At 54.6% G+C, this 23,084-nt stretch overlaps 1 protein-coding gene across 2 annotated transcripts; it reads left to right on the top strand.

Moving 5' to 3' along the window:
• The first annotated feature begins 1,018 nt into the window (after positions 1 to 1,018).
• Positions 1,019 to 17,200, top strand: MLYCD (malonyl-CoA decarboxylase). 2 transcript variants are annotated; one of them, XM_024125022.2, is made up of 5 exons: positions 1,019 to 1,594; positions 9,822 to 9,934; positions 10,803 to 10,959; positions 13,723 to 13,875; positions 15,971 to 17,200. In XM_024125022.2, exons 1-5 carry the CDS (start codon positions 1,046 to 1,048, stop codon positions 16,502 to 16,504), a joined length of 1,506 nt encoding a protein of 501 aa, XP_023980790.1. In that variant the 5' UTR covers positions 1,019 to 1,045; the 3' UTR covers positions 16,505 to 17,200. The 2 variants fall into 2 exon arrangements, with proteins under 2 accessions (XP_023980790.1, XP_028341230.1); XM_028485429.2 differs by having other exon boundaries at positions 1,021 to 1,594; positions 9,728 to 9,930.
• Positions 17,201 to 23,084: the final 5,884 nt, after the last annotated feature.

Genomic DNA, 23,084 nt, shown 5'->3' with positions numbered 1-23,084 from the left:
GAGTCTTTTTAAAGCAGAATCGACAAAATCTACATGCTGGGATGAAAGGCAGGGAAGAGGTTATAAAAAACGGTGCTTCTGAACTTGGGAGAATGGATAGGTGAGCTTCTCCCCCCCTCCCCCCCTCCCCCCCTCTTCTGGTGTCAGTTGAAATGTCACCTCCTCAGAGAGGCCTTCCCTGATGACCCTGTCCACAGTGGGACGTCCACTCTGACCCAGCTGTATCATTCCACCCTGTTTATTTCCCTTATAGCACTTAACACACTTTGTAGTTACGGTATCATCTGTCTCCCTCGTTAAACTGTAAACTCCCTGCAGCAGGTTCAGGTCTATCTGGTTCCTTATTTTATCCCCGTGCCCCGTATAGGACCAGGCACATACCAGGCGGTTACTAAACACTCTGTTGAATGAATGAATGAATTAGGACCAAGGAAGGAGGGACAGGTTGGGGAACAAGATGCTTGGGAGAGCCCGGCTTGCCGTATCGGTGAGCAAGTTCTCCAGCAGGCAGCTGGAAGCCTAGCTCTGGGGGTCATCTGGGTAAGTGAGAGCGCCTAGGCAGGGGTCAAGACAAAGGCTACCTTGCCAGAGAATCACCACCACGAATACTTCGTAGGCACGCAGATTGCTCCGCTCCTCCCCAGGTACACTGGATCAGAATCTGCGGAGTAGGGCCAGGAATCTGCGTGCGTAACAGGTTCCCCAGGTGACCGTGATGTTCCTTGGGGCTGGAGAGCTCGGCCCTAGAGCAGAGGGACTGAGGCGGTGACTTCGGGTGGCCAGATGACGGAGCAGAGGCCGCGCCTGAAGTCGCCACCCGCGCCGTCGCTCGGCCCTCCGATTGGTCGCCGCCCGGGTTACCTTTGGCCACACTTGGCCTCGCGCCGCACTCCGCCCCGCCCCCGTCGCTCCGCCCTCCGATTGGTCGCCGCCCCGCCCGAACCCCGGGCTCGGGCAACCGGACTGGCGCGTGCCGGAAGCCGGAAGCGCGGCGGCGGCGGCGGCGGCGGCGTTGGCGTTCCCCAGGCAGCTGTATCCTTGCGCCATGCGAGTCCTCCGGCCGAGTCTGTCGGCTGGGCGCCTTCTCCTCCTCTGGCTGCGGCTCCCCGTGCGGCCGCCGCGGCCGCCCGGACCCCGGCTGTCGAGCGGGCGGGCGGCGGCGGCCGGCGCCCTGGAGCGGGCCATGGACGAGCTGCTGCACCGTGCGGTGCCCGCGATGCCGGCCTACGGGCTGCGCGAGAAGACGCCGGCGCCGGCGGAGAACCAGTGCGCGGACTTCGTGAGCTTCTACGGCGGCCTGGCTGAGGCGGCCGAGCGCGCCGAGCTGCTGGGCCGCCTGGCGCGGGGCTTCGGCGTGGACCACGGCCAGGTGGCCGAGCAGAGCGCCGCCGTGCTCCAGCTGCTCCAGCAGCCGCGGGAGGCGGCCGTGCTCCTGCAGGCAGAGGACCGGCTGCGCTACGCGCTGGTGCCGCGCTACCGCAGCCTCTTCCACTACATCAGCAAGCTGGACGGCGGCGTGCGCTTCCTGGTGCAGCTGCGGGCCGACCTGCTCGAGGCGCAGGCCCTCAAGCTGATGGAGGGGCCGCACGTCCGGGTAAGGCCCCGCCCGGGCCGCCCCCGACCCTTGGCGGCCCTCCCCATGTCGTCCTCACCCGCCCCTCAAGCCCCGAGCGCTCCACCTTCCCCTTCCTGGAGCCGCGCACACTTCGCCCCGAGTCAGAGCCCCCGAACCCTGTCCGCTTCCTTCCCACGCTTTCCCAGTCCTTGCCTCGCTCTAGGCTCACCTCGCTCCGGTCTTTATAGAAACTCGGCTCTCGCTTACTTTTAAGGTGACTGTCACGCCTTGTTCCTGATGAGCGTGCTCCATAAAATCTCTTTTTTATTCTTTTACCTGAGAGGTTTCGTCCGTGTGGTACACTTGAATGCGGACCGAACCGAGCGTCCGGTAACTTTCTGAAGACGTGGATGGGGTCAGTAAAAGTCAGTCGCAGTACCCACTGTGTAAGCCCTTGTCCTAAAAAGTCCTGTGAAACGTACAAAGGTGACTAGAACTCGGGGTTGCCACTGTCTAGGAGTCTGGATGCCTTCTATTTTCTGTCTGCCTCATAACTTTGACCAGGGCATTTTTACCTTCCTGAGTTCAGCCCTAAAATAGGATTCTGAGTTGACTTCTTGAGGGAATCAGGCGTTTAGCCCAGTGAGCTTAGGTTAGATGCGAATAAATAGTTTAAGATTTAAATAATGATGACTTGAAGGGTGGCTGATAGTTGAATATAGTCCTTTTATTACTGTTGATGTTAAATATGGGGGGCCCACTGACTTGCTCTTTTAGTAAACCAAAAAGGCTGTAAATGTTCTGGCATTCAGAACTTTAGTAGGTGCAGTTGGCTTTAGAAAGAATTGAACAGTTGAACGATTATGTCCTGATTCGTTTAAGAACTCTTAACACTGGCATAATGGTTTTTATGTTCATGGCCGCACTCTTGGGGAGGTGATAAGCATGTCTCCTTTTACAGTAAAGGAATCAAGTCACCTGAGGTCACATGACTTGACCAGGACCTCAGAGCAAATACGTATGTCTCGGATCATCCGCCCAAATCCAAATTTCCCACCTTCTTTGTTCTACACTTTATATCCTCATCATGTTATGTGAGTTACGGTGTTTATCAGAAACCTTCTTATCTTTCTTGGCTACGTAGCCCTAGATGCATAAAGTTGTGTGTAGTTAGGATAGGGTTAATCTCAGGATGATAATAGTAGCTATGATTTGATTGCTTATAATAGCTGGCTAATCTACAATGCTAAGTATTACCTAGGGCCCGTGAGCCTTCAGCTCTAAGAGTCACAGGCTGAGAACCTCAGGTGTTTATTGCATTGGCACCAAATCAGTCCTGGAATCCCGGTGTGTTGAATTGACCATGTTCCCAACTAAGTCCCCATCTGAATGGCTGAGACCTTGTGTTCCACGCTCTGTGTGCATACCCATCTGGTTCCTCCCAAGGGAGGCTTGGGTTTAGTTTGCAACCCAAGCAGAACTTTTTTTTTCCCCTCTTTGAAGCAGAGACCAGTGCTCCTGAAAGCCTTCTGAAACTTAATTCTCATTGCATAGGAGGCTTGAGAATTAGGTAGGATGTCTGGCTACCTAATCCAAGGTAGGATGTCTTTTGGGTAGGTGAGCTGTCCCAAAATGAAACTCTCCACCCATCCATTCAGCCATTCATTGGCTGTCTGTATGGTACCAGGCGTGCTCAGGCTCCAAGATCACTTGGTCCAGAAGCTTCCCTTCTGGTATGGGAAGAGTTAGGGGCGGGCACGGTATGTGCGAGTGCCTTTCATGCACTTGCTCATTTCATCCTCAGCAAGACGTGGTGACTGTTTGACAGATGAGGTGATTAAAGCTTGTCGAGCCCAGGGCAGCGCCCAGAGCACAGAGCTGGTAAGAGCGCCTCCACCCAAGCCCCGTCTCCACGATTCCACGGTGTGTACTTCATCTTAGATTTGCCTTTTTCTATGAAACTGAAGGGAAGGTAAAACAACCCAGTTGATGAATGGCTTTGTTTTATTTAGTTTCACTGAGTCAGGAGTTTAATATTGTCTAGTTGTGACCGTGTTTATCTTTCCAAGACTTCGTGTAAGCTTCCGTCTTATCAGCGACCTCAGCATCCACCTTTTTCTGAAACCTCAGGTCAGTCTCTGCTCTTCAGTCGAAAAATCATCAAACCTTCCGTGGCCAGGAGGATGGCATTCGGTGTCTTTCCTGTGGCACTTTTGCTGCCCACCAGCCATCTTGCGCATTCCCACTCCCCCAGCATTACTCGCTCCCCTCCACGGACCCTCCTCTCCAGCCAAGCTGGCTCCTGGATGGAACATTCCTGAACCCGCACCCCTGCGTGATTCCTGTTAGAAAAAGAGCCACCTGCACTCCCAGCTCGTTTGCTAGGCTTTTCCAGCCGCTCCAGCTCTGGGTGGCCTCACCCAGTTTTGAGCTTCATAGATACGTAATTGTACCACTCAGTTAGATTCGATACATTAACCACAGAATCTGTTGTTCGAAATGTATTTTTCCCCCGCAACTGGATGATCAGCTCCTTGAAAACTGGGACCTTCGTCTTGCGTAGCAAAATGATGAATGAAGCGTGAAGACACACTCCCAGGTGCCCTGCCGTCCGGCGAAGTCGGCGGCTAACCACTCCCATTCGTCCTGAGGTCAGGCTGCTCCACTCAGAGGTCTGAGCCTGGAACGGAACCTGGAGGCCAGGGAAGCTTTCCGTGCGGCCGAGAGAGAGAGACATCCTACCAGACGTGGGGACCGCTCTTGTCCTGGGGGACCCCTGATGTCGCGTCCGATTCTGTGAGACAGAACTGGACGTGTTTCCTTACGCTTCCCCGCATACAAGAGAAGACTCTTGGTTAACATGAGGTTGAGAAGGGACATCATCGAAGCTCAAAGCTCTGACTTTGAGGCTTGACTTGTGGGAGGGGAGCTGGCCCCAGGGAGATGCGGAGCTGCCAGCAACACCGTGTCCTCAGATGTTCAGGGTTCCCTTGTGTTCTAACCAAGGCCGTCCACACACGTAAGGGAAAAACATCACCAACCGAAAGGCAAAAAGTCACGTGGACTCAAGATATTTCTGAAGCAGAGGGTGAGTGCCCCCAGCCTGACCTTGGCCTCTGCGCGTGGTCTGGACGTGCTGGGTGCAGAAGCCTTTTCGGGTGGCTCCGTCACACCTCTTGCGTTTCTCTACCTAGAAATCCTGCCCTTAGCCCGAGTGCCTCTAACCGTTAGTAGCTGAATCTGTTGCTCCCCTTCCCCTTTGCTCTGTGTGGCTACGTGAATGTTTTTTTATCCCTATCATTCAAAACATTCAGAGTTGATTTTTTTTTAAACCCATACAAATCGTCCCTGGGATCTGATATTGTAATTAATCACCAGAATCACTTAATGTGATTCCGTGATGTGATCTTGGTTCCGTTTTTGTTTCATTCTGGATTTTGCAGCCAAGTTAAAGAGGTGGTTAAAAAGCGAGAGCTTTTCGCTTTTAGGAATCCATTGTTGGAAGCCACCAGCAGTTTGGGTCTCGAGCTTCAGCGCAGGAGCCGCAGATCCCCGGGGGCCTAGGGTGCCGCGGGACGCCCAGGAGGCAGGGAGTAGCAGACCTGCGCGCCCCTTGCTGTGCACACGGCACCCCATCACACAGGTGTGCTTCTCCCCTGGCCCTTGCCGCCCTTGGAGCTGCCAGCTAATGTCAGGTGAACGAGAGCCGCTGTAGGCTCAGGCCTGGGCTCTGCTCCCCTCACAGCGTCTTGTTTGCTGAATCTCGTGAGCACAAAGGCATCCTTAGAATAACTGGCGTGTGGGAGGCCCAAAAGGATGCTGATTGGGCGTCCTACACGGAACAGTGGGTGCAGCAGAAGACGCACCAGGTGGGGACGGAAGGCCCCGGTTATGCTGGTTAGAAGCGTGATTTTAGGTGATCGTAGCCACGTCCCTTAACTGTCCTGGGCCAACCAGCTCCGCCGCTGAGGCGGCAGTGGTCAGGCTGCCCGAGGTCAGCCTGCTTCTCTTCTAAAAATACTGTGGAGCTTGGCTAAAAACACAGTTATGAATGAGGGCAGTTTGTCAAGATCTTGGTCTCTGACCGAGGGCTGCGATTATTGGAAATATGGGAAGAATCCAGAAGCCTGACACTTGTCTTTGAGTGGAGCCCGGCCTGAAGCCCGAGGCAGAAGGCCAGGCAGCGGCAGGTCTCTTTTCTTGGATATTTTAAATCGGGTGAGGTTTCTTTTCTTACTCTTAGAAGTTCAGAGTCGGTATCAAGTCTGTTGGCTGGGAAGATGCAAGTGTTGTGTAGAAAGTTTTTACAACCCAGCAAACGTCAGATGTCTGCTGCGGTTTTCAAGAGAGCAGGTCCGCTGTGGAGAGGACGGACCTTGCTGCCCGTCAGCTAAAGGGTCGTTAGAAGCCTCAGTGTCTCAGAGGCCAGCCTGGGACCTCCTGATCATCCCAGGTCTCTGCTGCGATGGGCCGCCCCCCGATGCCGCTCTGTAGCACTTCTCGGGTTATAATAAGTGAACTGATCTTAATGGATTTATCCCAAGAAAGGGATTTTCGTTGTTTTCATAATTAAGGAATTTGTAGAAAAGGGACTTGTCAATGTCCTTGAATTCTCTGATCGCAGGACCCCTGCCCCCCACCCCGAGTTTTAATCTTAGGAAATAGAACAATAAATCAGTCATCCAGCATTGGGCAGGGGTGGGTAATACCAAATCCACAAAGCAGCTTGATCACACCAGAAAAAGAAACGGTCCCCTTGCTTGCAAGATCAAATGTTCTTTTTGTTAAAAATGCTCTTCTCCTCTGTTGAAGTTCCGAGTGAGTTGAGAGGCTTATTATGATGCCTGGACACGTGGCCATAAGTCCGGGTTTGCGTGTTCTTTCCCGAGGCGGGGAAGTGTGGGCTTTGGGCTCTGAGGTGTGAACCCAATCCACCCACCCGTCAGTTGCTCTCCTCCTCAACGAGACGCCCTGTGAACTTGCGGTTGTGTGTCCAGCTCCTGAGCGGGGTACACGGTGTGCGGGCAGGCGCGTGCTTCTTGTGTGTGCAGTTTACAGGCTTTTTCTTTTTCTGCAGAGTTATTTCCAAAAGCCCTTGGGGGTTGAAGAGTTCAGTCTCTTACAGATACAATCCCCCGTGAAACTGAGGGGACTCCCATTCTAAGAGAGGGTCTGGGCACCGTCAGATATTTGTGGGCAGCAGAAGGGAGCTGGCATTTAGGAAGCGGTGGGCGATTTGAATGTAGAAATGACGGTGAGAGCTGTGGGAACCTTAACAGAACCCCGGGCGGAACATTGGAGAAGGGACCAAACTCGTATCAGGCAGGGTCCCCACGCCACCGCTGCAGCGCCCAGCCGCACCACGGTTTGTTGTAAACCTCCTCTGGTGTCTTGTCCTGTTTTGAAGTTAACCTGGTGGTCCTCGTGGTTCTACTAGATTCTGCGCTTAGCTAGACTAAGAGATGAACTCATTTGTAGATGGGAACGTTGTCCCAGCAGTTGTGTTTTCGAGTCCTGGGTCGCTGAGAAATGATTTCTGAATCACCGAGCATGACGCATACACGATTCCTCTCCCTCCTGCTGTCTGAGATCCGGTAGCCTTGCTGCCCTCGGCACCGAATTCCAGCCTGAACAGCTGCGGTCCTGTTAGCACTGGGCGGGGGAGATGTGTAACCTTTAACCTAGATTCCCGGATCTCGTGTCCAGTGTCCCACTTTATAGCTGTCAATAGCCCAGAATAGAACGAAGGGACTTGTAGAAGAGGCGCTTCCGTCAGCCAGACCATTCCTTTCATAATCAACAACGTATGAATGCCGAAGGTAGATTTTTCCAACTTGTTCCTGCTGTGCGTCTCATAGAGATGCCATAGCGTTCCATGTACATCCTACATGGAACTCGGCTGGTCCGTTCCTCACCTTTCAGTGCACAGGTTCCCAACCTGGGGAACCTGGTTGGGAACTGAGTTTCAAAGGGGTCCATGAACCCCAGGAAGCTGTGTGCAGAGTTTTATTAATGTGTTTGCATTTTTCTGGGGAGCGTATCCCCAGTTTTTAGCACATATGCAAGAGTGTGTGAGGACCCCAGGAAGACTGAGAACCACCGTAGTCAGTGCAGGAAATACAGTTTTATAAGGAGCCGTTCTGTGTTGCCTGGTGAGCCATCCCTTCTCCTCCCTTCCTGCTACTTCCTGGTCACTGTTTTCCAGTTTGTCTTCTCTTTCATTTGCCGTCAATCTGTTAAATCATCTTCCACGTGGGAGACCCCACTGATAGCTTTGAGAACCAGAGGACTAAATCAGCAACGACCTCTGCCCTTACAGAGCTGAGCGGCCAGTAAAGGAGACTAGACCATGGGATAAAGAGTTACGAGGAATTACAGAGGTCATCTGGTCCAGTCGCCTGTCGACGTGGAAATCCTTTCTAAAACATCTCCACCGTGCTCCTGCCCCACCCTGTGCTCATCTCTTCCCGTGGGGAGGGCCGCTGTCTCCCAGGAGGACCTCTGTGGGCAGCCCTAGCTACTCAGAAGTTCTTCTTTACATGGAGTCTGACTCTGCCTTCCCCCTGTTGGTCCTAGACTTGCTCCCTCTCCTTGCCCCCACGGGGCCTCTTTTGTGCCCTAGGCCTTCAGCGTTTAAAGATGGACCTCGCTTCATTCTGAAACCCTTTCTGAGCCACCACCCCCATGCCTGCAACTTATCCTCAAGTGACAAGGTTCTGAGTCCTTTGACCTTTTACCAGAGATTAAAATGTGAAATGGCCCTATAACAGTTTTATAGCTTGTGTGCAGTTTTACAGATGTTATCCATCATGGTCTTTGTGATTCTTATACAGGGATTCGTAAGGTCAGTTCTGTACCAGACATACTGAGATGTTTGCTGTTATTCAATAATAATATGCAGTGTATCTGTTAGTATGCAGTTCATCTATAAATAACAGAGACTCGCAACAACAGTGGTTTGAATAAGGGAAGTTTGTCTTTCATGAAGAAGTCTGGAGGTAGGCAGCCCAGGGCTGATCCTGCTCTGCGGTGCCCTCAGTTGACCCAGACTTCTGTTTGTTGCTCTTCCCTGAAAAACTCATCCCCAAAGTTACCTCATGGCCCAAGGTGGCTGCTCCAGCTCTAGCCATCACATCACCTTCCAACGTGCAGTGGGAAGGACAAAGAAAAAGATGGAAGGACATGTCTTCCCTGCAGTGGGAAGAACAAAGAAAAAGAGCAGCCCTTTGCTGCTCCTGCCATCTTTCAAGGTTCCCAGAAGCTGCTGCAGGATACCTCTGCTTACCTCTGAGAAGCCAGGACTCAGTCCCATGACTACCCCTAGCGGCAGTGCAAACTTTATTCTGAACAGTCATGTGCCCAGCTAAAAAGTGAAGCTTCTGTTGATTTGGGAAAAAGGGATGCAGCCATTGAGGAACAACAGCCTTGTCTCTTGACCTGGACATCCCCTCTGCTCTGGCTGTCACAAAGCTTACCACTATTACATGGTCAGCAGTCACCACAGACTAAACTGGGGTGGTTCTGCCCCTGCATCGTCTCTTCTCCTTTCCTTACTCACCTCTTGTTCTACTCTTGCTTGAAAAGTTTCAGTGCGAATGTGTCTCTGATGGTAAAGTTGACTCAGATCATTTTGGGAAGCAGAATAAATATAAGTAAGTGAAATTAGAATAATGTCCTCAATTCTAAATGCACGGACTGCCCGACACACTATTATTCTACGGCGCACTCAGGGAGGAAAAAACGCTGCCGAGTAAACCGTGACCCGCCATCATTTGAGCAAGGCGTCCTGACCACCAAGATGTGAAAATAGGAAAACGCACACCTTAAAGCTGTCGAAATGTGGGGCGCGGGACCCAGTGCTCGTTTCTCTTGGGAAACGAGAAGGGGTGTTTTTGGTGAAGCAGAGAATGTTCCTGAGAGGGTGTTGGAGTTTCCCGCACGAGACGCCGTTCAGCGTCAGCTTAACGTCACGTGTGCAGCTGTGTTCACGGCGGCGAATGCGTCGGCACACATTATTTGCTTTGGGCAACTTAGCTCAAATGGAACCCAGGTGTCTTACAGGTGGAAGGAGGGAAGGGAGAAGTAGAGCTGAGTTCGGTCAGGCGTGGCCGGGAGCAGAGCCCGGTCGAGCTGCCTCAGAGCCGACTCATCCTGCCCGCTCTTTTGTGTCAGGCTTTGGTGTCGAGTTCCCGGTGCTGGCAGCCATGCGGGGAAGGGCTGGACGTCTTTCCCTCGGAAGGCCAGCGCTCCCCCCTCTCCATTTCAGGAAATGAACGGGGTGCTGAAAAGCATGTTCTTGGAATGGTTTTCTTCCGGGTTCCTGAACCTGGAGCAGGTCACCTGGCGTTCACCGTGCGAAGTGCTGCAGAAAATCAGTGAGTAAGTATTTGTGACGTTTCCGCTTTTCTTAGGTTTCAGCGGAAAGCCAGTCTCCATTCCCGTGTACGTTTTGTTCCAAGCCTGATAGAACCCAAACACAGGATCCACAAAGGTGGCTGTCCTAGCAGGTGATGCCGAGACCACGGAGGAGGACAGGGCCCAGGTGGAAGCTGCTTCTTCTGCCAGTGCACCTGCACTTGGGGTCTCGGTCCTGTCCTCAGATTGAAAGCCCTCGGGCCCGCGGCTCCCCAACGACCCCATGATCAGAGCTGCCCGGGTTCACTGGACCGAGCCCTGGCATTAGTAACTCAAAAACCGTCTGTCTCAACCAACTGTTAAAATGTCTCCCTTGGATAAAATCTCCAAATTCACAGTCTAGTGCGTGACTGCCACCCTCCCCCGGACACAGTAAGATGCAGGCTGGCCGCCAGCAGCACGCTGCCACCGCCCACGGCGGTGGCCGAGGTCGCTGGACAGATGGGGGCAGCCAGGCGATGCGTGTCCTCAGGCAGCACGGACTTCAAACTGCGGAGATTCAGGGGAAGCCGGAGACGTAGGATGTCCGGTGACAGGCATCTGGTCAGGTCTCTGGGTTGCAATCTGCCGCATAACTGCTCCCCCGGGGCCTGGCAGACGAGTCTTAGGACCGGGGATGCGCGCAGTTCTGTGTGTGAAGCGGTCACCAGCTGTGCTCCTCTCAGCCAGCGCGGTCTCACGCCAAGCTGATCTTGGAATTTGCCGCAGAGTCCGTTGAAGCTGTGTTTAAAGGATTGCTTTGACTTGAGTGAATAATACGAGTGGGAATCAGCCCCGCGGCTATTTAGCTTGTGAACTGTGCTTTTGTCTTGCCCCTTGATAACGTTCTCAGGTCCGAGGCTGTGCATCCCGTTAAAAACTGGGTGGACATGAAACGGCGCGTGGGGCCCTACAGAAGGTGTTACTTCCTCTCCCACTGCTCGGCCCCGGGGGAGCCCCTGATCATTTTGCACGTGGCCCTGACCAGTGAGATCTCCAGCAGCATCCAGGTACCTGTGCGCGGTCGATTCAGGACGGGGCAGACGGCCCGGGGTGCCTTAAGTTTTCTGTTAGCTTAGTTTTCTCCCCTTTTTGAAAATAAATTGCGTTTCGGCCTTTGTGGATCTTTGCATTAGCTAGATACAGTCTCCAGACGTGCGGCCGCAGAGTGGAGACGGGCAGTGTGTGGGCAGTGAAGGGACGGGGCAGGCTTTGCCAGGGGGTGTGGACCTTGGGTTGAGACGTGGTCCAGGCTGTTACGGAGGAGGGGGTACAGGTGCAGGGGTGCGGGGATCAACCCTTCAGCATCTAAGTGCCTGTGGGTAGTTTCAAAAGACAGCTGGTTGAGAAGTTGGAAAGAGGGCTGTGCTGCGTGCCTGACGCGGGCCCGGCGCTCTGCCCGGTGTGGTGGTCCCCCACCCGGGGCAAGCTGGGCTGCTCCTCGAGGCGTTGGTGAGTGTCTGAAACGCTCAGTCCGCAGGCCCACGGGGGCAGGGGCTGGGGCTGCAGAGCGGGTCCGGTGGGGGAAGTGGGCACTCCTGGGTCGCTGCGGCTTCGCGGCCGGAGTGGCCTGTTAGGCGGCTGAGAGGTGATGGCAGATCTCAGGTGGGCTCTGGGCAGCGTCTCCTGGCATCGGAGGACTCGTCAGCAGGGAGGCGTTCCCGTGCGATGCTGGTCTGGAGGCGCCTGCGCTGTCACGCACTAGAAGTTATCACGGCCTCCCTGGGGGCAGTTTGGTAATAACTGTTAAAATATAAAACGTGTGTTCCTTTGGACCTAAAAATTCCACTCTCCGGGGTTGATCCCAGGAGAGGCTCAGACCTGGGAGAGTGGGCGGGTGCCGCCTGCAGCAGCGTCTGGAGGTGGGAGTGATAACCAGAGCGTCCACCGGGAGAGGGCGCTCTAGGGAACGACGGCGCGTGCGTCTGGCCTGTCCTCGCAGACCCTGCGGCCCCGCGTGTGGGCTGAAGTGTGGATTTAGCTTTGTATTTTTGCCATGGAACGTCAGCCTTGACTTACTGTTGACTGAAGGTTCAGGTTCCAGCCTAGCCTGTCTGGTGCGACCTTCTGTGTAGCATAAATTAACGTCGACTGAGCGTTTGCTCTGCCCCGTCCGCCCGCGGAGCGTCCTGCTGTGTGGCCGCTCACGGCGCCTTGTGACTCAGGCTTATTATTGTTATTGTCCTCATTTTAGACATGAGGACTCTGAGGCTAGGAGGGCACTGCAGAGATTTGCCCAGGATGATGGAAGAAGTGCGGACGGTGGGGGACCGGGATCCCAGCCCTGAGGGCAGGTGCCTTCCGTGTGAGGAGACTCGCGCATCCGGACAGACACACGAGAGACTGCGTGTGTACGTGGTTTTGTATGCACGTGTATTTGTGTGTGTACCTGCCTGGGGCCAATGAGACCGACCTGGAAAGGCGCTCCCCACAACGTTGACAGTAGGACTGGGTGTTCAGTTCTGGAGTGATTTGTGATTCCTTCTTCACGCGTTTATTTCTTGCCTCTTTGACATTATGCCTATCTCATTCATATAATCAACGAAAGGTTCGTTTGTTTGGGGGTTTTTTTTGTTTTTTTTTTTTCAAAAACTTAAAAAAATAAGATTTGCTGGAGACCAATTTTGAGTGCAGAACCACAAGATAACCTACCGACTTCTTGAAAAACAAAGGAGGTGATTCAACAAGATGAGGACGAGGAATGATGGGAGGGGAGCTCCTCCATCAGCTGTGGGTGCAGGAGAGGCTGGCGGGGCCCCGGATGTCACGGCCTCTGCCTCACCGTCCGCCCAACTTTCCTTATGGCGACGGTTCACGGCTTCCCAGGAGTCACAGAAAAGACCCTCCGAGCGTCTGAGGCGGATGAGAGCTGAGGATGTTTTTCCCCAGGGGGTACGCACAGACCCACGCATCCCATTGGCAATTTAAGAAAGTCTGTGGGCTCCAGACCTCAGCCTGGACTCTGGGCCAGACTCCCCTCCTTCAAGCATCCAGGGTAGCTGGTAGGAGTTTAGAGCAGCGTGAAGTAAGCGTGTCCTTCAGAGGCAGGCTGGCGGGCCTGTGTCCGGGCCAACTGCAAGGTCTCCACCGCTATTGTCCAGTGGCCCTCGGGGTATTAAAGCTCAGAACGCCCCACACTCACATCTCAGAGCCGATCAAGTCGGACTTGGCTGAGGGACTTCGCTGTACGAGTCATGCTGATTCTTAGATCGCTTCTCGTACGTGTCTGTGCGGGCGTGTGGTTTCACTGTGGAAATATAAGGACGTGGCAGCAAGCCAAAAAGGTACATAGGAAAAGCGTAAAACGGTACATTTCCTGAAAGAAAGCTTAGGTAGGACTGCATCCGGCTTACTGGGAAATGTAAACAACTAGGATTCAGAGGGGAGGAGGGAGGCCTGCAGGGCGCAGTGGGCAGCCTGCGCACAGGAGCCGCAGGAAGTGGGGCCTTGGCCTTGGCAGAGGGCTGGCGTGCTGTCTGTGGGTGTCAGAGGGTGTTGCACAGAGAGAGAGACCTCCTCTGAGAGAGACGTAGGGGACATCAGTTGTGATTCGGTGAAGCTTGTGGGAGAATTTCAAAGTGATAGAAATGATACAACATTGAGCAAACAGCCGGGGAAGCTGTGAGACCACCGCTGCCTCCAGTCTCCAGAGAGGTCTCAGAACAGGGTGCTTGTCTCTAGAGCCTGGTCCTTGGGTCGAGGGACCCCCGGGAGGGGTGAGGGCGGGGCGGGTGCATCCACGGCTGCCCGTCACTGTCCTTTATGTTTTCCAGACCATCATAGTGAAGGAGAGTCCCACGTCGGAGACAGAGGAGCGGGACACGATCACCACAGCCATCTTATACTCGCTGAGCCTGACCCAGCAGGGGCTGCAGGGCGTGGAGCTGGGCACCTTCCTCATCAAACGGGTGGTGAAGGAGCTGCAGGTGAGCGAGGCTCGACCCTGGTCCCGCCGCACCGCTGTCGGTGTCCCCGCCTTGGGATGGCTGAGCCGCTCTGCTCTCATCCCTGGGGACAGGGTGAAGCTGTTGGGCCAGAGCGAGCAGGAGGGGTGGAAAAGTGCCAGGTGCCCCTTGGCACTTCCTAGGAGCCCCGAGACTCGTCAGGGGATGGAAGCAGTGCTGAGGAAGAGGCCCTCAAAGCTAGCTTCTCATGGGCCACAAATCCAGATGCGTCCTGGGGGCGGCGGCTTCTGCAGGGGACCCTGCACCCTGGCTGGCGGGGCAGCTCCTGATGGGCACACGGTCCCGGCGTAGTCGCCAGCAGGGCCCCCTTCGCTCCCACTGTCCAGTCCTGGCCGTGCCAACCTCCCTACCCACCCTCGCCCACTAGTGGCCCGGGAGGGAGCATCGAGGTTCGACTTCAGCCGGGCAGTTGGAGGGTAAATGCACTGGCAGTTGGTTGTTTTTATAATCGCCTTCTCTTGGTTGCCCTGGGAAACACACAGAAATATTCAGGTCCACTCTGGGTGTGGGCTTTTTAAAACTATCTCATGAGGGGCTGGAGTGAACTCTAATGTGTAGAATCGACTTTTTAGGTGAAATAATTAGATCATGGCTAATTGGCTCTGAGAGCGGCCCTCTCTGCTTCTGGTGGTTTCAACACAGACAGCTGCTGCAGAAGCTCATCCGCAGAGAATGACAAATGGGGTGGAATTTGAATATTTGCGTGCTTCGTGTTAAATTCATAGTTTGAAGTCTGAGAACTTGGGATTCAGTTGGGTATCAGCTTCGTTAGAATCACTCCCTGCCGCCTTTTCCCCAGAGGCACTAAGAAGCACATCTGATTACTCTGAGTTTCTTCTTTCATTTCCTGCTTCTTTGCTGAAGGTGCTAATGAACGGGGCGAGGGCGGGCGGGTAGCAGGGCTGGTATGAGGGTCGGAAAGGCAGTCAGAGGAGGGGCAGAATCCGGGGTCTGGGTGATACAGCAGATTCTGTTTCTGAATCAGGCAGCCCAGGAGCCATCCTGCCGCTGACCTCTTCTCCACGTCTGGGCTGGGAGCCGGAGAGTCACCTGAGAAATCTGGAGGGAAGGGCAGCCCTTCCTGCACAGAGGTGTTCGTGGAGGTTTATGAAGGAGGCACCTTAAACGCCCAGTGAAAAGAACAGGGTTAGGAAAAGTCATGGGATCGTTTTCTCTTTTAATATTATTCTGTCGTTAAAGTCACGGTTCTGAATTTTGAGTGACGGTGAGAAAGCGCTCATGATATAAATCCACAAAGCAGGATGTAAAATAACTGTCTCGCCCTTGCAAAAATTGCCTAGAGAAAGACCAGGAGTTATACTCTATCAAACCTGGAGAGTATCGTGGTTTCTTTGCTTCCGTCCTAAATTTTAAAAAATGTTTTTCTGTAGTGAGCATATATTACATTTTTAATTGGAAAATACTGGGTTCTTTGAAATGATCATTGAGATCTCTCTGTAATTTGAACAGCAATGATTGAACCGTGTTATCTGATGTGGAGACATAACCGTTGCCTCCCCTTCTATCCCATCCTCCGCACCCACTGTGCTATAGTTGGGCGATCAGTTATTCATTCGACAAACAGCAAACAGTCACTGGGTACTTGTGTGCCAAGCACCAAACCAGGTTCTGTGGCGGCAGCAAAGTCCATGGGAGGGGCCTGGTGGGCTAGAAAGACAAGACCTGTAGTCAGAAGAGGGCACCCCACATCGTAGCAGCCCACCCCTCCAATTTCAGGCAGGTCTCCCAACTTGCCGGCGTGGATAGTGGTGCAGATGGAGACCCCACAGTAAAGGCTTGTCCTGGGGACTCAGGATGCCTCCAGGACCTGGCACACATTAGATCCTTAATAACTGTTCCTTGAAAGAAGAAGATTCATTTGCATCAAATATCACTTTATAAACCACACAGCAGCACACGGAGGTTAATGATACGTAAGCGAGAAATGAAGAGGTGTTTCGGAATCCGTGACTCACCTGCTGAATTGTGTGTGTGTGTGTGTGTGTGTGTTGTGTTTTCTCCACCTTCCTTTCCCCATCCCAACCGTGCCCTGCAGAAGGAGTTTCCTCACCTGGGGACGTTTTCAAGTCTGTCCCCTATCCCCGGGTTCACCAAGTGGCTTCTGGGGCTGCTGAAGTCAAAAGCAAAGGATCACGGGAGGAACGAACTATTGACAGATTCCGAGTGTAAAGAAATCGCCGAGATCACGGGCGGTCCCGTGAATGAGACCCTCAAGACCTTTCTCAGCAGCAGCGAGTGGGTCCAGTCTGAGCAGCTGGTCCGGGCGCTCCAGGCCCCCCTGATGCGGCTCTGCGCCTGGTACCTGTACGGGGAGAAGCACCGGGGCTATGCCCTGAACCCCGTGGCCAACTTCCACTTGCAGAACGGGGCCGTGATGTGGCGTATCAACTGGATGGCCGACGTCAGCCTCAAGGGCATCACGGGCTCGTGTGGCCTCATGGTCAATTACCGCTACTTCCTGGAGGACACGGCCACCAACAGGACCACCTACCTCAGCTCCAAGAGCATCAAAGCTTCTGAGCAGGTCCTCAGCCTGGTGGCCCAGTTTCAGAAGAACAGCAAACTCTAAGTCACCTTTGCTGAAGCCAATGTCCCCGCCTGGAAAAGGATAGTTTTCCGGAGGGGTCGGGGATGGGGTTATGTACCCAAAGGAGCTTCTAGAGTGAACCAGAGTTGAACTGTGCTCTCTGGCCTGTGGCGGGGTCACACCGGAAGGCCGGGCCCGGGCTTTGCACAAGGGAACATGCGTTACCACTGCAGGGTAGTGGTGGGTACAGGTAGACGTGGGCTGGATGGGGATGCTGTGCTCTCTCCAGAAGATTCCATCGTGGCCTTCGGCCTGGCTCCCTGCCCTGGGATGGTCTTCAGAAACCGTGGAGCCTCTGCCGGCTCTCGTCCCAAGGTGGATGGATGGGTCAGCCGCTCTGGGACCCGGGCAGGTGGCCCAGGTGAGAACAGATGTTCCTTCCAGCGTAGAACATGGTTCAGCCATGATTGTTTTAGCCGTTTCTCTCTGCTGATTGCAAAGGGGTAGAGGTCTGTGCTACATTTCACTAGTTAAATTCTGGAGGTCGTGAACGTATGAAAAGGTTTGTGACTTTGCACAAACTTCACTAAGCTAAATTATTGGACACGAGAGCTCTTGTCGCCTGGGGCTTAAATTGCATTATAGACTTGACAGTTACAGCGATTCAAGTTCGTGATGAACTTCGCAGCAAAGAACAAGTTTGTCCTGTGAAGCATTAAACACGTGGTTATTCACGATCGCATAGTGGTCGTCTTTGAGGTCCGAGACCTCGTTAGCCGTGCCCTCGGTCCCCAGCCAGCCCCTTGGCAGGTTTGATGCTCTGTGAAGCGGGCCTGGAGCGTGTGGCCTGAGGACAGAGGTGATGGCAGAGGCGCTGCTGATTGTGGGCGAGGAGGGTGTGTGATGTTGAGTCAGGCAGCAGGTCCCCGCCTTCCTTGCCTTTCACCTTCCAGACCCGTCCCTGGACCACCTCTGTCGTCTTCTTCGTGTCACTTGTTGCCTGGCGACAAACAACACGATCAGGGTCACTGCTGGAAATTGTGCCTTTTCTGTATCCCGGTGGAAGCAGCCCCCTCCTTGGTTTTGCTTTGAGCTGATGGTGAAGGCCCCTGGGCTCTGCAGGCCTGAAGTCACCACCCTCCAGGAGCTTGGAAAAAGTTAAGGCACCCACTGCTTCCGTGTGGCAGGCGGCCCCTGAGACCACAGCCCGATTCCCACACTGCACGCCTTATCTCTGTTCAGCCTCTTATATGGGAATCTTCAAACAAAATACACAGAAGTGGAGAAAATAGTGTAATGACCCTAGGTACATACCACCCAGCTTCCACAACCATCAGTAATTTTCCATTTTTGTTAAACCTTATTTCTTATAATGTGTTACATTTAGGTGTTCTGTGAAGACTGGATGATGGATGGATGGATGGGTGGGTGGATATGGATGGTGCCGTGCTCTGAATGTTTATGTCCCACCAGAATTTACATGTTGAAATCCTAACCCCCAAAGGTGATGGCATCAGGAGGTGGGGCCTCTGGGAGGTGATTAGGTCATGAGGGTGGAGCCCTCCTGAATGGGATTAGTGTCCTTATACCTCATGACCTCACAAAGCTCCCTAGGAGAATTCTGCAGGTGAAAGAGGGCCCTCATCCCACCGTGCTGCCCCCCAATCTCAGGTTTCCAGCCTCCAGAATTGTCAGCAACCAGTTTCTGCTGTTTTAAGCCACCCAGTCTGTGGTATTTTCTTACAGCAGCCAGAGCGGACTGAGCTGATGGATATAGATGGCTGGATGAGGACTCCATGCCTCAGTCCACATCACTGAAGGGAAAGCTTATGACGCTTCCATTACAGTGCACTGGGCTGAAATCCCCCTCCCCACACTTACCCTACAAGCCCTGGAAGGGCAGAAGATGGCTGAAACAGCCCAGCCACCCACTTCCTCTGCGGGATGGTCAGACTGCCCGGTTGTGCGTATGTTGTCCTGGCAATGGCAGCCAGGCAGGAGTCAGAATCAGACAGCAGCTGGGTTTGGAGGCAACAGAAGTTTACTCACGGACCTTCCTCACGTTGCGAATTTACGTCCTACGGAAGAGTACAACCCACTGCCCTGGGGCATCATCGCAAGGGGGATGCAGTAACGTGAGCATGGACAGTGTCTCCCAGACCTGTTTTCCATCCTCCTTGCTCTCAAGCCATCACTCTGACCACCGGATCTTCCTCTGTAAAGTGCCTGGCAGTGTGGTGGGCTCACAGTAAGAGCTCAGTAGATTGTCATTAGTAGTCAGTTTCCGCAGCGCCCTGGGTTCAAGGTTGCAGCCACCCTCCACCCCTCCCCAGCACAGAGCCTGCTCCCCCTGGGGTTCCCAGCCCGCACGCTACAGACCCCACCCGTGGGGGGGCTGTCCTCCCCTCCTTTCCCGTGCACGGCTCTCCTCCTCTCTCATTGCTTTGGGGTCTGTGGATCAGACAGACCCCAGATCTCTCCAGCCTGTTGTCCGACAGTCTTGGGCTATTCTGGAATTCAGATTAATTCCGTCTCCAGGGCTGCAAGTGGCCTTGGGGCTGACCTGCTCTGACTTGTTATGGGCGGTTTTTGTTCTGAAAGGCAGTAGGTGCCATAATGGTTGATGCCACCAGCTTTGGCTCCAGCCAGTGCCGGGTTCAAATTCCGACCCCACCACTTCCCAGCTGGGTGGCCTGGAGCAAACCACCTACCCTTGTCTTGCCCATTTTCCCATCTTTAAATGGGGGTAACCACAGCACCTACCTCAGGGCCTGCTGAGAGGCTCCAAGGAGCTGACGTGCGTGAAGCTTTGAAAAGGCACCAGCTGTTGTCTTTATTACAGATGTTTATACATCTGGACTCTGGGACCACCGTCACACCCAGACGTAGGTTCCGGAATCTATCGTCCCCCTCTTTGGAAATCAGAGTTGTGATGGTTTTCTGGCTTCTGTTCTATAAGGTGACTAAGTGCACTAATTCATTTCCAGGAACTTCTGTGCACTGAGGCGTCCTCACCGCCTGCGGCAGCTAAGCAGCACCTCACTTTCAGACGAGGATCCCCAGGCTCAGTGGCTTGGCCCAAGCTCTGAGCTCTCCGGGCTGGTACCTTGTCCAGCAAGCCCTGAGCCGGCTCTCCCATGCTGGCTTGTGGCACTCTGATGCCTGCCCCCCCATTACCCCTCTGCACCACCCACCCCATCTTTCATCTCAGAGGGCTGGACCTTCTCTGCCCTCCAGATCTAGGGCAGCTGAGGGTTGCACAGCTCTGCCCTCTGTCGGTCATCTAGGGGCATAACACTTCCACAAGAGGGCCATGTTGTTCTGTTTGTGGCTTTATATTCGTTGGAATATAAAGTCCATTTTGATCTCTTCTTGGATAGAAACAAAAACTACTCCGTGATTCCTATTCACCACAGAAAGCTGCTGCATTATTTGCAGTTTAGCAAAATCGGTAGAGTGACCCCAGGTCTCTTTCTCGTCTTTGTTTTTTTTTTTCTTCTTTTCTGATTGCATTTGCATTTCTCGACTAGCTAATTCTTTTTTTTTTAACGTCTTTATTGGAGTATAATTGCTTTACACTGGGGTGTTAGCTTCTGCTGTATAACAAAGTGAATCGGCTCTACATGTACATATATCCCATATCTCCTCCCTCTTGCGTCTCCCTCCCACCCTCCCTATCCCACCCCTCTAGGTGGTCACAAGGCACCGAGCTGATCTCCCTGTGCTATTCGGCTGCTTCCCACTAGCTATCTGTTTTACATTTGGTAGTGTATATATGTCCATGCCACTCTCTCACTTCGTCCCAGCTTACTTACCCTTCCCCCTCCCCCTGTCCTCAAGTCCATTCTCTACGTCTGCGTCTTTATTCCTGTCCTGCCCCTAGGTTCTTCAGGACCGTTTTTTTTTTTTTTTTTTTTTTTAGATTCCATATATATGTGTTAGCATATGGTATTTGTTTTTCTCTTTATGACTGACTTCTCGACTAGCTAATTCTTAGTCATCGAGGAAAGGAGGAAGAAACGGCATTTATCTCCGCCCTGGGCCGGATGTTCTCCGCACCTCCCAACCCCGAAGCCTGAGGGAGTGATTCTCATTTTCAGATGAGGAAACCGAGGCTCTGGGGATGCTGAGCAGCTGCTGAGGCTGGAGCTGGGGCCCGAGCCCAGGCCTGCCCAGCGCTGTCCACGCCGCCCTGACTTCCAACCTCACAGCGCAAGCAAAGCCCCGGGGCAGGAGGCCAGCGCCACCGTGGCAGGAGTGAGGGGGAGTCGGGAGGGCAGCCCGGCTGGACAAGACGGCCAGGGATGGAGATGTTGTGACACTAAAACTCCAGCGAGGGGGAGGCTGCTGGGGAGGTTTAAATCCAGTGTCTTCTCTAAGATCGGAGCAGTCTGTGTTTGCCAGTGGTTCAGGGACGGACGCCCCGCTCCAACCAGTCCAGGGGAGAGAACCTCAGCTCAGAAAATCCACCGGACGAGGGCAGAGCCGCTGAGCGCGCGTGGGCGGAGACAGCAGGGCCCCGCGAGCCGCGGGAGAGCAGAGCAGGCCTGCTGCCTGCCCAGGGCCCCCGCGTCTTCTCCGCTGCGCTCTCCGCTCTCCTCCAAGGCCTCGCCACCTTCTGGAGACCCGCTTCAGCCCGGGGGTCTGCCCACAGCCCCACCGCTGTAGAGACCATCTCTCTGGGCCGCCCCGCCGCTAGTTACCCGGCCTCAGCCGTGGGCAGGGGGGAGAGATGATCGGCCCAGTCTGGAGACGGGGAGACGGGGAGACGGGCCCCGCGAGGGGTCCAGCTGGAAGGCGGCTCTGTCTCTGGACCAGTCGAGTGGAGCGGTTGGCGTCCACTGTTCCCATGGCGATGGCAGGTGACAAGTGTCGGGGGAACGGTTCCTAGGAGGAGGGGGGGCGGGGGCGGGCCGTGGCCCACTTACCACAGAGCCTGGTGTGTATGGGTGACAAACGCTGGAAACCCCACCCCCCCCAGGCTTGTCCATTTCAAGTACGTTGCTGTGAATCTTCCTGCCGTACCTGGCTCGTAGCAGGGGCTCAGTACGTATTTTCCATCCACTGGAGAAACGCAGCCCTCATTCCTGCGCACTAGACAGCGCATCCTGAGCAAAATTTAGTGCCTCCTTGATACCTGGCAGGGAAGGAGGGAGACCAGAGAGCTGCCTTCGCTCTTCCAAACGCTGTTGTCCGGGGAGAGAGGGGCGGCTCTTTTCCACGCTGCTGCAGAGAGGACGGCCACGGGCACTTGCTCCGTCCCCTCACCCCGCTCTGGGCTCCACTCTCACCCGCTCGGCGATACGCCCAGCCACCCCCGAGGGGTAAACCCAGCAGCTGCCCTCTGGGCGCAGTCAGGCCTGGGGAACGTGCTTTCCCCGTCACCACAGGCGCGCGCTCCTGGCGTCCTGCTGCCTCCTCCCCCTACCCTCCAGTCTCGGCAGATGCTCCCTCAAGGCCTGATCCCAGGAGTCCCTTCTTTCCCCTAGAGAATCTCATCTCCATCCACGTCTTCACTTGGCACCTGCACACCTGATGACGAGAGTGACCGTCGTCCTTGCTTGCCTGGGGCGACCCCCGTCCGAGGTGCCCCTATCCTGGCGTAATTGCTACGAGAGCGTCCCTTCCCTCTCGGAAGTGTCCCAGTTTGGACGGCCAGTTCTGTGGTCTGCCCACCGAGGACGCGCACGTGGGTATCGACAACGCAGCTCAGCCACCTGAAGAGGGTCCCCTGGCTTTGACAGCGACCATCACCCTGGGCGCCCCGCATCACGGCCCCTTACGGACAGGGTCTTTCTGGCCAGGCTTGGCCCCCTGCCCTGGCTGTCCCCACAGAGTCCTGCCCCCGGGGGCTGCTGTGTAGGAATAGGACACGGTCCCCCACCCACCCACCCCAGGAACCCACCAGACCTCGCTTCCTCCAAACCCAGTTCCTGCCCGGGAAGCAATCCCAGCTGCCTTGGTGGAGGGCTGCCGGGAGCCGGCACGTTCTGGGCGATGAATGCACTCAGTCTGAAGACCCCGAGGGGGCCTGTTACAGGGGCGCCATTGTCCCCACCGACGGCTGGGGACACAGGCCCGGAGGGACGGGCCTGGCAGCTGCTCTTACAACCCTGCTGTGCGACCGGAGACCTACAGGGCAAGTTCCCTTTAAACACAGAAAAGGGAACTAAAAGACATGCTCCTCTCCGCCGTCCCACTTCCGCCTCTCCCGAGCTACACAGTGTCCCCAGGTCCCCTGCCTGGCAGTGAAGGCAGGTCTGCAGGGAATGCTGGTGTGAGCGCCCAGTCCTGGGGCTGTGAGGGGGCTTTGAGGGGACACGTAGGTCTGGCACCCAGCACGGTGTCTGCGGCACGCAGGCTCTTAGGTGTGGTGGCTCCGTGGGTGGTGACCTGCCGTGGCTGGGGAGGCAAGGAGGCCACAAATCCCCCTTTGCCACTGTCAGCAGGGTCAGAAACCTGTCTGATGCTAAAAATGGTTCTGAGCCCGGATCCCAATCAGCAGGCATCGCGGGTGCTGTGCACGCTATTCGCCACAAGATGGCGGTGTTGCCTTTTCCTTTCCTGAGCTTGGGGCCTTTTTTTTTTTTTTTTTTTTTTTTTTTTTTTTTTTTGCGTTACG

The sequence above is a fragment of the Physeter macrocephalus genome, unplaced genomic scaffold (assembly GCF_002837175.3).
Source record: "Physeter macrocephalus isolate SW-GA unplaced genomic scaffold, ASM283717v5 random_390, whole genome shotgun sequence".
NCBI classification, from domain to species: domain Eukaryota; kingdom Metazoa; phylum Chordata; class Mammalia; order Artiodactyla; family Physeteridae; genus Physeter; species Physeter macrocephalus.
This window is presented reverse-complemented; position numbering and strand designations above follow the sequence as displayed.